The sequence below is a fragment of the Limanda limanda genome, chromosome 14, assembly GCF_963576545.1.
Source record: "Limanda limanda chromosome 14, fLimLim1.1, whole genome shotgun sequence".
Classification (NCBI taxonomy): Eukaryota; Metazoa; Chordata; class Actinopteri; order Pleuronectiformes; family Pleuronectidae; genus Limanda; species Limanda limanda.
The window spans coordinates 7,981,225-7,995,500 of record NC_083649.1 but is presented as its reverse complement, the minus strand read 5'-3'; the positions used below and the strand labels follow the sequence as shown (position 1 = coordinate 7,995,500).

The 14,276-nt window shown below is 39.1% G+C and overlaps 1 protein-coding gene across 1 annotated transcript; it reads left to right on the top strand.

Moving 5' to 3' along the window:
- Positions 1–2,906: 2,906 nt before the first annotated feature.
- Positions 2,907–10,013, top strand: sdf2 (stromal cell-derived factor 2). The gene is made up of 3 exons (XM_061085706.1): positions 2,907–3,130; positions 7,011–7,207; positions 8,397–10,013. Exons 1-3 carry the CDS (start codon positions 2,959–2,961, stop codon positions 8,694–8,696), a joined length of 669 nt encoding a protein of 222 aa, XP_060941689.1. The 5' UTR covers positions 2,907–2,958; the 3' UTR covers positions 8,697–10,013.
- The last annotated feature ends 4,263 nt before the right edge of the window (positions 10,014–14,276 follow it).

Here is a 14,276-nt window from a genome sequence, read left to right as displayed (position 1 = left end):
TTATGAGAATTGAACTACAGCCAGATTCATCACTTTTCTGGGTCCCCGGGAAACCTTCACGTTGTCGTTAACGCCATTTGCTGTGCATTTCTGTATTTGCATGTGTTGGGAATTTTTGCATTGCATGTGTTGTTGAATCAATGAAGTTGTTTAATTAGTTCGGACGTTTTTTTCTTCTTCTGTTTGCTTGTGTTTTCTTTATATGCATGTGTTTTTTCTATCCAATTGCCTTTTTCTATTTTCGACTTTACCTTGGATTAAAAACATAAATAAAATAAAATTACACTATATTTAGTTCAAGATTCAAGATTCAAGATTTTTTTATTGTCAAATGCACAGAGATAACATGAAGCAGTCACTGGCAATGAAATACTTGGGTCACAGGCTCTCTTCTAGCAATGCTCAGTAATTTCAACCAAAAAAATAAAATGAAAATAGAAATAGTATAAAATAGAATAAAATAGAATATCAATAAAATAGAATAAAATAGAATATCAAAATTTAAAATAGAAAATAAAATATATATATCTCAATATATATCTTTACAGATGAAGAGAAAAATAGAGTAACAATAGCTCAAATTGTGCAGTAGTGCAAATATTCAAATATGCTTATAGATAGATAGATAGATAGATAGATAGATAGATAGATAGATAGATAGATAGATAGATAGATAGATAGATAGATAGATAGATAGATAGATAGATAGATAGATAGATAGATAGATAGATATATATAGATAGATAGATAGATAGATAGATAGATAGATAGATAGATAGATAGATAGATAGATAGATAGATAGATAGATAGATAGATAGATAGATTACTTTATTCATCCCCAAAGGGAAATTAAGTTGTCATAGCAGCCGGTATATTTGAATACAATAAAATACAATACAATACAATAAAATAAAAAATATTGAGGTAGAAAGAATAAAAAAGAGAAACACAAGATAAATAGGTAGATAAGGTGCAGTGGCAAGATGATGGTAATAGTACTGATGATATGATGGTAATTTTATTGTTAGACAGTATATAAAAATAGTACAGTATATATAGTATATACTATAACATAATATATATTTATATATGATAGTAATTATACCAATATAATCGCAGTATATAGTAATAATGGCAGCAACAGTATATATAATAATAATAGTAGCACCTGTGTGGCACTTATGTATAGCACTTTGTAGTTGGATTTGTTGAAGAAAATTGTACTAACTTGATTCTTCTGGTTTGTACCACACTCTATGGTTTGTACAGCCGTGGCCAAAAGTTTTGAGAATGGCACAAGTATTGGTTTTCACAAAGTGTGTTGCTTCAGTGTTTTTAGATATTTTTGTCAGATGTAACTATGGTATACTGAAGTATAATTACAAGCATTTCATAAGTGTCAAAGGATTTTATTGACAATTACATTAAGTTTCAGCAAAGAGTCAATATTTGCAGTGTTGACCCTTCTTTTTCAAGACCTCTGTAATTCGCTCTGGCATGTTTTCAATTAACTTCTGTGCCACACCCTGACTGATGGCAGCTAATTCTTGCATAATCAATGCTTGGAGTTTGTCATAATTTGTGGGGTTTTGTTTGTCCACCCGCCTCTTGAGGATTGACCACAAGTTCTGAATGGGATTAAGGTCTGGGGAATTTCCTGGTCATGGACCCAAAATTTCGATGTTTTGTTCCCCGAGCCACTTAGTTATCACTTTCGCTTGATGGCAAGGTGCTCCTTCATGCTGGAAAAGGCATTTTTCGTCACCAAACTGTTCTTGGATGGTTGGGAGAAGTTGCTCTCAGAGGATGTTTTTGTACCATTCTTTATTCATGGCTGTGTTCTTAGGCAAAATTGTTAGTGAGCCCACTCCCTTGGCTGAGAAGCAACCCCACACATGAATAGTCTCAGGTTGCTTTACTGTTGGCACGACACAGGACTGATGGTTGCGCTCACCTATTCTTCTCCGGATAAGCTTTTTTCCAGATGCCCCAAACAATAGGTAAGGGGATTCATCAGAGAAAATGACTTTACCCCAGTCCTCAGCAGTCCAATCCCTGTACCTTTGGCAGAATATCAGTCTGTCCCTGATGTTTTTCCTGGAGAGAAGTGGCTTCTTTGCTTCCCTTCTTGACACCAGGCCATCCTCCAAACGTCTTCGCCTCGCTGTGCGTGCAGATGCACTCACACCTGCCTGCTGCCATTCCTGACCAACCTCTGCACTAGTGGTGCCCCAATCCTTCAGCTGAATCAACTTTAGGAGATGGTGCCCTGAAGCCTTCTTCCAACAATTGCATCTCTCTCCTTGAAGTTCTTGATGATCAGATAAATGGTAGATTTAGGTGCAATTTTACTAGCAGCAATATCCTGGCCTCTGAAGCCCTTTTTGTGCAAAACAATGATGACTGCACATGTTTCCTTGCAGGTAACCATGGTTTACAGAGGAAGAACAATAATTTCAAGCACCCCCCTCCTTTTAAAGCTTCCAGTCTGCTATTTTGTCTCAATCAGGATGACAGAGTGATCTCAAGCCTTGTCCTTGTCGACACTCTCACCCGTGTTTACAAGAGAATCACTGACATGATGTCAGCTGGTCCCTATTTGGCAGGGCTGAAATGCAGTGGAAATGGTTTTTGGGGTATTAAGTTCATTTTTGTGGCAAAGAGGGACTTTGCAATTAATTTCAATTCATCTGATCACTCTTCATAACATTCTGGAGTATATGCAAATTACCCTCCTAAAAACGGAGGCAGCAGACTTTGTGAAAATGAATATTTGTGCCATTCTCAAAACTTTTGGCCACGGCTGTACTCAATTCAGTGATCTCTCTCGGCCACCGTCCCTCCGAGTCGCCGGAGGGCGCTGTGTCCCCCTGAGCTCCACACCGGCAGCCTGTTCACTGACGTAGCGAGAAGACGCCACCGAGCTGAGGTGTCGGCGGCCCGAGTCTCCTGGAGGAATGGGTGCTCTACTCCCCGGTTCTCTCCCCTCGCTGCTCCTGGCCCTGGCCGCCCTGTGTGGCCTGTGTGTCGGCACCGAGCTGAGCTTCGTGACGTGCGGCTCCGTCATCAAGCTGCTGAACCTGAAGCACAACGTGAGGCTTCACTCCCACGACGTGCGCTACGGGTCCGGTGAGTTCCATCCTCTCAGTCACTCAACAGCTGGAAAACGTTACTTCACGTTCATATCAAGTGTTTCCCACCTTCAGAGGCTTCAAGTGACCATTACAACAACACCTGGAATCCAGATGTTGTTGCTGAATGAACGTGGGGAATGAATGAAGTCCAGGTTCACTGTGTCAATCAGAATCAGAATCAGAAGTATTTTATTGCCATGTACGTTTACACATACAAAGAATTTGCTCTGGTTATTGGTGCATACAATGAACATAGAAACATAAAAACGCAATAAATACAACATACAGAGAGAGCAATAAAAAATAGGAAACCAGTATATATTTACTCACTGTTTACTTCTTATTTAAAAATATATAAAAGATAAAAGATATAAAAAGTGAAGTAAAAAGTGAAATGCTAAATGCAAAACAGTGAACAGTGTCAGATTGCAATATGCGATGTAATGCAGTATAATATAATATGATATGATATAATGTGTTAATTTAACACATCCTAGAGGTTTGGGGGTGGGATAAAAGTCCCAGTCAGGTGGGGGTCCCGGGCCTTGTTGATAAGGCTAACTGCAGCAGGGAAGAAGCTGGTCTTGTGGCGGGAGGTTTTGGTCCTGATGGCCCTCAGCCTCCTGCCCGAGGGAAGGGGGATTATTGTTCTGGAGCAAATCTACTTTCACATAAATCATAAGGGGGAGAACGAGCATTACAGGTGAAAATATTAATTTAAACTTTGGTATACATTATGAGATGCACAGCAGGATGTGGTCGTCACAATCTTTCACACCGTCCTCCCTTGTTTAGCTTATTTTATGCTGTAAATAAACAGGATACCAAACGATACCCATCCCTAGACACGATAGCAATTCGTTAACTGTTAGACATCTAGTTTAATGTTTATACACAAGTCTTTGAACATCTCTGATGTACCAGGTTATTTAATCTATGTGCAGTGTTTCAGTAGCACATGCACCAAATCAAGATTTGTAAATCGTAAATATAAAATGATATATTCACCTCAATGGAATATGGAACAGTGTAATATGCTCTGTGGTCTGTCTGGCCTCTTTCATTCACTTTACCCTTAGTGTCACTGGAGAGGATCTACAGTAGTATATTGTCTTAGTTTTGTTTGAGAGCGTTTGGGGAAACCAAACTTGTCTGAATATATAATGTATATAAAGTCGGGTCTAAAATGTAAAATGTAAAAGCCCAAAGCAAGATGATAAAAACAAGTATAAGGATCATTTCTGCCAAAAATGGTAACAGAAAGCTTTCAAAAACGCAGCGTCCCTCATCTTCACCTCTGTTCCTTGTCTTCTAATCCCTCTCTCATACAGGTGAAAATATTAATTTAAACTTTGGTATACATTATGTGATGCACAGCAGGATGTGGTCGTTACAATCTTTCACACCGTCCTCCCTTGTTTAGCTTATTTCATGTTGTAAACAAACAGGACTATAAATCACACACAACTGCAGAATGTCACGGATGATGGCTCGATAACATTCAAGACTTATTTCTGTAAGTTTCTGATCTGTTTTCTGGAATCAGGTGAAAAGGAGAACTCAGGCAGCAGCTCCGGTCTAATGCAAAAGATTTTAATGTAGGCTTAATACATCAATAAACAAACGTCAACAGAGTAAAACATGAGCAAATGTCCTCCCCCAAGTCTGAAGATGTCTCCCACAGCCTCCCAGTATATCTCCCTCTACTTGCATCACCCATTCCAACAGCACTTCCATGAATGGCTAGAGTTGCTGTCACATGTTGCATGGAGGTGTTTGCATCCTATTGGATAGTTAAACCTGGACGATGCTTTCCTAAATCACATAGTGTCCTTACGTCTCGCCACTGGTGTTACTGAGTTCCTCAAACCATTTCCATGGTATAAAATTAGAAAGGATGCATTAAATATATTCCTTATGGGCCAATCTATTAAATCTCTCTCCAGCTTAGTTAGAACCAGAGTGATACACTTCCACGCACAAGTTTCTTTCAATTCAAGGCAGAACACTTACAGGAGCTGGAAGATGATCAAGCGTCAGCAAGTAAACAGCAGCAGCTCTGCATTTTCCTTGAGATAATCAGAGGCTTATTGAGACTAATAACTTATACATATTGATATACAACACCTTTTTTTTTTTTTTTTACATATATGTTTATTAGTTTTCCAACAGGTTGGAAAACTAATATGTTTATTAGTTTTCCAACAGGTAATACAACACAAAACAAAACAAAAACAAGACAAACATTTTGCTCACACACATATTCAAATCCATACAGGCAGAAGATTCAGGGGTCACGTCCTATACAAGTAAGACAAAATTAAAAACAGATAAGTAAAATAAAAGTATACAGAAATAAAAGTAAATCAATTAAATGGTAAAACAGAGTGCCTCTTTTGAGGCAGAGCATTCTGAGCTATGATACAAACCCTCTTGTGAGAATGGTGGAAACATTCAGACCAACATATGACAGAAAGGGTTCCCATGTTTTACGAAAGGCAAGTTTACATGTCAAATGGTCCAACACAACATATTCAAAAACAACCCTTTGCCACTGAGCCTTAGATGGAGCTTTATCTGTGATCCAATTCAAAAGAATACACCTTCTAGCACAAAAAGCATACCTCTGATAAAGTCTTCTTTTAAATTTGTCAGTGATGGACATGTCAGATATACCAAGTAGCAGGTATAAATGGTTATTATTACTGTTAATAGACAGAATCTTATTAATTTTCAACACCTTTTAAAAAAACAGAGTTTACAAAGTGCTTTGACAGTTGAAGCAGACACAGGATAAATGCAACAATTGGAGAAATAAGAAGACAGCATCACGTAAAAGCATCACAAAGGCAAGTGGATGTGAAATGGGTTTTAAGAAGTGATTTATACAAAGTCACTGAATCTGCGAGCCTTATCTCCTCTGGCAGGTCAGGTCGTTGTAACCTTTATCTTTGGAATGACCAGAACAGGCGTATACCCGAGGATCCAAGGCTGCGAGCTGAGGGTCATGTGGGGTCAACATTTCTGCTGTGTAGTTATGGGCTGGACCAACTTGAGCTTTAGAAGTTATCAGTAAAATATTAACATCAATTTCCAGATTTAAGTGGTGTGACGTCGTCTATTAAAACTAATATTCAATTCAATTCTATTAAAACTCAAAACAACTTAAATTTTTCCCTGGAGGGCAATTCTGTGAAAACTGATAAGAACGTAGATAAATACTGAATGATTAAAGTGATGGTTTAAAGTGGTGCATATAGGCAAGTAATACAGACATGAATTATCTACAGTTAAGGTGAAAGAAGAATATATATATACAGGAGCATGTAGCAGCAGATGAATAAATACTGTAGCGTGTGAATAAAGATAAGAAGCCGAGCTGCTCATTCCAGGGTTCCTACGGTCATGGAAAACCTGGAAAAGTCATGGAATTGTAAAATGTGTATTTCCAGGCCTGGAAAAGTCATGGAAAATTTGTTATATTCATATTTTCATGTCGTTCATTTACCCTGAGTTTTCAAATAATTCATGTGCTTTTAAAGAAATATGCTCAAAATATAAGCAGGCATACTTGGGTTTGTGTCATTTAAGGTATACTGTATGCCTTGGAATTCTCATTGTTAGTTTAAATACTACATTTCGTCACTTTTTCACGTATACACCGAGATTTCACAAAATGTTTGGTCATGGGAATTTGGTTTAAAGTTATTGAAAAGTCATGGAAATCCATTGGTCAAAATGTGTATGAACCCTGTCATTCACACTAGAATGAGCCTTTACATAGAAAGTCCAACCCACCACTACTTAGTCCCCTGAAGGGATTTGTTTCCTGTGGTTCCCTCTGCTCACTGTGTGTGTTTGTCTGTGTGGGACAGGTAGCGGGCAGCAGTCTGTCACAGGGGTCACTACAGTGGAAGACAGCAACAGCTACTGGAGCGTGCGTGGAACCGGCGACACCTTCTGCCATCGGGGTTCCCCGGTGAAGTGCGGGCAGACTGTCCGCCTCACCCATGTCAACACAGGCCGAAACCTGCACAGCCACTACTTCACCTCACCACTGTCCTCCAATCAGGTGGGTGGAGAGAGAATTTAACATGTCCAACCTAATTTAAGAAAAGCTGATTATGAGAAGTTTTGGGAGATCAATCTGAATGAATCACGACGACCCCATTAGAGTAATAATTCTTATGTATAGTCAGGGATGTACCAATAAGCTGCCTTTCATATTAAGTGAAACAAAGACCAACATTTTGAGCTAGAAGTGATTTGATAGGAGCTTTTAAACTTCAGGATCTGTACCAAACTTCCTGGGAGTTCCGCCTCGGGACAGAAGAAACCTCTCCAGTCGTAAGGAAGCATGAAAACACTGTCAGACCGAAGTGCAATAGGGTCGGGAGAGGTGGACCGGGACACGATTAGGGTTGGGTACCGAGAACCGGTTCCAATATGGAGAAAGCCGTTAAAGGTTTCACAAAAGCGTCTGCAGTTTGGGGGGACAGCCCCAGCCGCGGAGACACGGGGGTCTCCGAGTGATGGAAAAGCGACCCTCAGTCTTCAATTGGCTCAGGCACCGAAGTCAGAGTCACGAGTCAGAGTGTGTGTGTTTTGTATTTATTTTTATTTATTTAAGTGTTGTGTAAACCTTTGTTAACAGTTAATATATTATTCATAGTTTTAAGTTAAATAGTGTTTTGTATTTATTTATATTTATAATCTACTTTAAACATTTCATATATTTGGCAATAAAAAAAGCCTTTCTTAAATGTGGTCAAGCGTCGTTTTGTGCACTTTTTAAAAAAAAAGTATCGGTTTAGGCACCGGTATCGTTTTAAAAGTAACGGTTAGGAACCGGTATCGGATAAAAACCAAACGATTCCCATCCCTAGACAAGATAAGAATTTGTCAACTGTTAGACATCTGGTTTAATGTTTATACACAAGTCTTTGAACATCTCTGGAACAGTGTAATATGCTCTGTGGTCTGCCTGGCCTCTTTCATTCACTTTACCCTTAGTGTCACTGGAGAGGATCTACAGGATATTGTCTTAGTTTTGTTTGAGAGCGTTTGGGGAAACCAAACTTGTCTGAATATATAATGTATATAATGTCGGGTCTAAAATGTAAAAGCCCAAAGCAAGATGATAAAAACAAGTATAAGGATCATTTCTGCCAAAAATGGAAACAGAAAGCTTTCAAAAACGCAGCGTCCCTCATATTCACCTCTGTTCCTTGTCTTCTAATCCCTCTCTCACTCGTCCACAGGAGGTGAGTGCTTTTGGTGAGGAGGGGGAAGGCGACCACCTGGACGAGTGGACGGTTCAGTGTGGGGGATCCGTGTGGAAACGCGAGGAGGCGGTCCGCTTCCGTCACAAGGCCACGGAGGCACTGCTGTCCGTGACGGGGGAGCAGTATGGACGTCCAATCCACGGTCAGAGGGAAGTTCATGCCATGTCGGGCCCCAACCAGCACAGCCTCTGGAAGGCCATGGAGGGCATCTTCATGAAGCCCAGCGAGAGCCCGGCCGGCAGCCGAGAATACAGTCACATACACACAGAGTTCTGATCTCCTCTTCTTCTGTCTCCTTCATCTTCCTCCCTGTCCACTAGGGCTAAAAAATGAACCAAACATATCACATCCCATCGATTTGGGAATATGAGTCACGATTTCTGCATTGAATTTTCTCTGTGAAAATGATGATGTGATTTTTCTTCTTTTTTTTTTTCTGGGATCCCTCTCAAACAAGCATGTTCTCTTTCATCTGGAGAATATGATTTGTAGGTCGGGGTATCTCTATAACTCCACAACTATTTATATATAATAATATTTTAAGACATTTTTATCTTAATGAGAAAAACTGCAGCTCTACAGTTTGGATTTTACACTTGGCCATATTGCAATTTCGATAAGATTTCAATAAATTGGTCAGCCCTAGTGTCAACTCTGTCTGTAACCTCATCCTCACCAGCAGCCTCCGAATGCATCTCTGTCCTCTGTCCTCTGTCCTCTGTCCTCTGTCCTCTGTCCTCTGACCTCTGTCCTCTCTCATTCTTCTCCCTCTTTAACCTCTGACTCGTCTTCTGAAGAGACTGTGCCAAAACTCTGTCATGGATCAGGGTACAATTACTTCATCCTATCAATCCATACTATCGCTCTGACTTTCTCACAGTAGTGTTTTAAAATCAATGTCCACGTGTAATGCATACGTGGAGATGAATATTTTAAACAGTATTGTGTTCAGATAACTGACAGCTTTTTCGAACAACACTATAATTTGCCTTAACAGGCACATATAGAAATACAAGTATTAAAATGCAGTTTTACTGTATGAAGACTGCACAAGGAGAGTTTTTTCTTCACAACTGTTATTTCTTTTGAAATAACTTCCATCTGCAAGCACACTACAACACAGAAGGCAGATCAGTACATTGGGTTTCGTGGGAAAAAACAACATTTGTTACACTTGTGCCTTTTGTTTTGTTTGTTTAAAAAAAAAGGAGTAGGTGTTTACATTTTGGAGCCTTTCAAACTTTTGGAAACGTACGAGTTTTACTGTGTTTTTATGGTATTTTGAAGCCATATTCTACTCAACCGATAAGCAGTGTTACTATGGTAAATTCCTTTTTTCCCTTTAACTCAGTGTAGCATTTAAATAATCCTGCACCAACTGACATGAGAAGAACAATAAGCAGATTTGTCTGTGGTGGTATTTCTTGCTTTCAGCGTTATACATCACTGAACGGCTGTTTACTGTCTTTGTCTTTCTTACGTTCATGATGTCTGTGCAAGTGTTTGTGTGTTGGATCAGCTATTTGTTTCAGAGGTTCATATGAACAACAAGCCTGCAATGAATACCCCATATTAAAGAGATTTTTATGCACAGTTGCGTCATTGTTCGTTATTGGCATTTTCCACTTTTTTTATTTATTTACAGGAGTTTTCTGCTTGATGTCTTCAGTTGAATTATTGATGTTGTCAGTGACTCTCCGGATGCTGCAATGACTTATCACATAAAACAGTCCTGTAGTACTGCTGGTATTTGTGTGTCTTTCATACAGCTGACAAAGATTAAAGCAGCCTAATGGATTTACAAGTGAGTTGAGCTCATAACATGTGGCTGGACCATTACATTCAGGATAAGGCCTTGTTTGTCTGCTTAATGTGCATATTTTGGTTCATTATCTGACAGTTAATGGGGTTGGGTGCAGCGGCTATGGGGTTATTCTCACTTGTGTTTGACCTACGCTCCCTATTAATCATGATTTAGAGTGAGTGTCGATGCCAGCGCTGCTCAACAGGAAACCTCAGCAAACAGGCTGCCAGATGAGTAAATTAATCTCATACTGCGTCGAGCTAAATAGAGCTGTAACCTCTTAAAGACTATTAAATGAACTGAGCTCACTGGGAAATCAGTTGGTGGTTGATACTCTCACGAAGAAGCTTCCACATCCTTTACTTAAAAAGACTTCAGGTGATACTGAAGTAACAACCACACATTTTGACCCAGTATAGATCGCAGCAGTGACCACCCGCTTATAGAGCAGCTCTGGAATTCTGGATGTACATTTCCTGTTTCTTTACTTGTGAAAAGAATTGTAAATCTGGAACCAAGCCGACTGGCTACGAGATGAATCCTGAACATAAAACTTATAATTCAGATCAAACAAATATGGGAAAACGGAAAACAAAGGCAAAGGTAGAAGACTGTGAACATAATTATTTTAAGAGTTAATGAAGTATGCATCCCATAATCCTTTGCAAATAATTAATGACCTTGTTGTTAATATATTGTAGTAATACACGACCTGACCCTTTGGGCTCTTTTCCTCATCTCTAAACTGCATCATGGTAGAAAGTTTGTAAACTAATGTAAAATGGCCCAATCTGCTGTTTTCGCTCTTGTGCTTGAGGCCTCTGTCGTTTCGGATGCTTTTTGTCTTTAGAAATTAAAAGCTTTCTGTGCAATCTCACCATTTTATCGGCCAAGTTCCACATCCCAGAGTGGAAAGTGCTGACAACTAAACCTCCTTTTTGTGATTTTGAGATACTCATCTCATTTGTGAGATCTGACTGCTGCTTCTGCGGCTGTTCCCTTTTATTCAGCTCTTTGTGTGTGCGCTGTTGGTACCGCTGCTCGGGGAAACTGCACTGAAGTGAAAACCACGCTGTGTTGTCATTCTATTTTTAGGGCTGGTATTTAAAATGACACGGCAGCGGTGATAACAAGTGACAAGCGAAGCAACAGGCCTAATTTTACTCTTATTAACAGCCAGGCCTGTGTATCTGTGCTCAGCAGCTCACTGGGAGCCAAAAGTGATGTAGACAGTGGCCTTGGTACCTCAGCCAGAGGTCTTTCATCCCTGTCCATTTGTTTATTTATTTATTTGTTTGTTTATCTGTTTGTTTGTAAACAGGTTAAGCAAAAAAAAAAATACACAACAGATCTCCACAAAACATAGAGTAAGGATGGGACACAGTAAAGAAAGAACCCAGTACATTCTGGTGCAGATTCAGGAATTGTTACCTCTGCAAAGGAAGTTCTGCGCTTTTGTTTGTTGGATTGTACGTTAGTAGTTTGTAGATTATTTAAAACTACTGAATTATCACAAAACTTGGCTAAAGGATAGAATGGATGGATAGGAGAAGAACCAGTTAAACTAATCTGGTGTGGATCCAGATCAGGTGGCGGATCCAGGAAAGAACACGCACAAGATACGGCAGTTTTTGACATTTTCACTTTCCCAGGGAATTATTCATGGGTCTTGATTAAAAAATAAATCCAGCATATTCAGAGGACTGATATTTATGAGTGTGTGCAGCTTGATTGGATTGAAGGAGACTGTTGGGCCCTGGTGGACGTATGCGCTCTAATGAGTTATTATTATCTACAATTCAAACAACTTCAGTTAATAACTTGAACTTCAATCAAAATAAAATTTGCCATATTAAGGAGACTGATGTGTGTGAAATTTTATTTTAGAATATTTTACCTTTAGTGTCACACGATCACTTTATTTTGTCGTTAGTGTATTGTGTGTGTTGTGAAATTTGAATCTGAATTTTTGCAGAATCCCTAAACACAAACACAACTACCACAAATTTCTATCAAAACAAGGTTTTATTGCATAAACATATATGGATATATCTTCTTTTTTTTCTTTAGATTAAACAGATTAAACTTATTATTTGCATTTTTAAATATCCAGTCGGTAACTATTGCTGTTTTCTTTCACCTTTTCTAAGCAGCATGCCAAGGTTGTATTACACATCTGTGTTTAGTTTTTATTTCTATACAATCTACAAGGTAAAAACATGTTTTGGTTAAAAAAAAAAGCCTCAGAAGGAACTTTCAAAAACATGAAAATCGTGAACTGATCTCTTCCCGTCAAAGATGTACAGAAGAACAATGTAAACTTCAAAAGTGTTGATAAAAGTTTTTTTTTTCAAATGAGTCTCCGTCACATGGCCACACGAGGACATGTGAATGGCACAATTATTAGAGAATCGGTACGATAAAGTGATCTATGCTGGTTTCAGAAGGACCATGGCGCTAATAGACACAGGTGAAGACACGGTCCGTCGGTCAAATGTTAATGTGCTGAGGATATCAAAGACATGGACTGACTCACACGGATAAGTGTAGCACACATTACACAGCAGTTAATACAGGACCATGAGGCAGTGGGAACATTCCATAGAAAACCTAATGTGACTAAAACACACAATATATTTTATTTAATGTCAGTTTCAAACATCCACAGTGAGGCCTATAGACTCTAGATGACGTGAAAGAGAGATGATGATGATGATGATGATGATGTGACCTTGTATTTGCATATTTATGAAAATGTCCTCCCCTGCACTCTGATTTGATTAATAGCTGGTAGAAACTAGAAAAATGGCTGTTACAGTATAAATTGGAGAGTCAGATATGTGACCGTAGTACATACATTTAATTGAAATCTAGGCTGTGCCTCCACAAAGAAAGGTTAAATGGATTTCCCTGTCTTTCAAAGACACGGAAATCGAAACAACATGCATACTGATTTACAGTATAATACATTTTTGCTGTTATACTTGATCTTACAAAGCAAATTTTTTTTTTAATTCATAAAGAAAGCCCTCTCACCCTGGAAACAGACAGTGTAGAACTTTCCATGGTTGCACATTAGTTTGATTGAAATGTTTCATTTTGCTTTCATCCAGCACAGCAAAGGACAAAAGACAAAAACAGAATTGCCCCTGGAAATTAATCGGAACCCATGATGATGTAATCACGAGTAATGAATACCAATGATGTATAATTGTCATCATATTAGTGAAAATATTTTGAGGACATCTCTTAATATCACAAAACAATCACATAAAACACAATGAAAATGAAGTGATGAAATGAGTTCCACCGACACTTTAAACTTCAGGTAATTCAAATTTCTGAATGACAATTTGCTAACAATAAACGATTATAAATATATAATCAATACAATACAATTCCAGTGACGGTAGATAAACAGTGACATCTCTTTATTGCCCTGCACCACATTACAAAATAACCCCCCAAACATTTTCAGCCTCAAATTGAAACAAATTCGGATCTTCGACCTTGGGCGGCTCAGAGGAGCATGAATGTTAACACCTGCAGTGCGCTTATTAAAATTGTAGTGCTATCACATCTGAACCATAAAACATAGCTGTGACCCCAGAAACGATCGAAGGCCACCGCTGCTGTCACCTCGAGTCTCTCATCTAATCCTAAACCGTGCACCGGCCTCGTGTGCACATCCTGGGATGAGGGAGGGGGAAACAAAATCGTTGTTTTGCCATTACAACTAATGAACGTTCACTAATTCAGACCAACTGCCCCTGTGACACCGACACTACACACATCAGTGCTCAAAGCCTTGTTTCTGAGCACCTTGTAAACAGGGCTGATCAGGCGTTAAGCTGCAGTTTTCATTTGAACCACTAGGATGCAACCTTCACCTTGCCAACAGCGAGTCACAGCCCTACTGAGAATCCCTGATATGTCTCACTAGTTTTCTACCCTTCATACATTCTGCTGTAGAGAGGAACGATACATTACACAAGCTACGTAGCAATGAAATCCACGGGAAACGAGAGAGATGTCCGGTATGGCAGTGTACA

Bases quoted from the DNA above. Each gene is read 5' to 3' on its own strand.
- sdf2 (XM_061085706.1), top strand. From the start codon at position 2,959: ATGGGTGCTCTACTCCCCGGTTCTCTCCCCTCGCTGCTCCTGGCCCTG. The intron at 3,131-7,010 runs GTGAGTTCCATC...TGTGTGGGACAG, and splicing joins CGACGTGCGCTACGGGTCCG to GTAGCGGGCAGCAGTCTGTC. The intron at 7,208-8,396 runs GTGGGTGGAGAG...ACTCGTCCACAG, and splicing joins CACCACTGTCCTCCAATCAG to GAGGTGAGTGCTTTTGGTGA.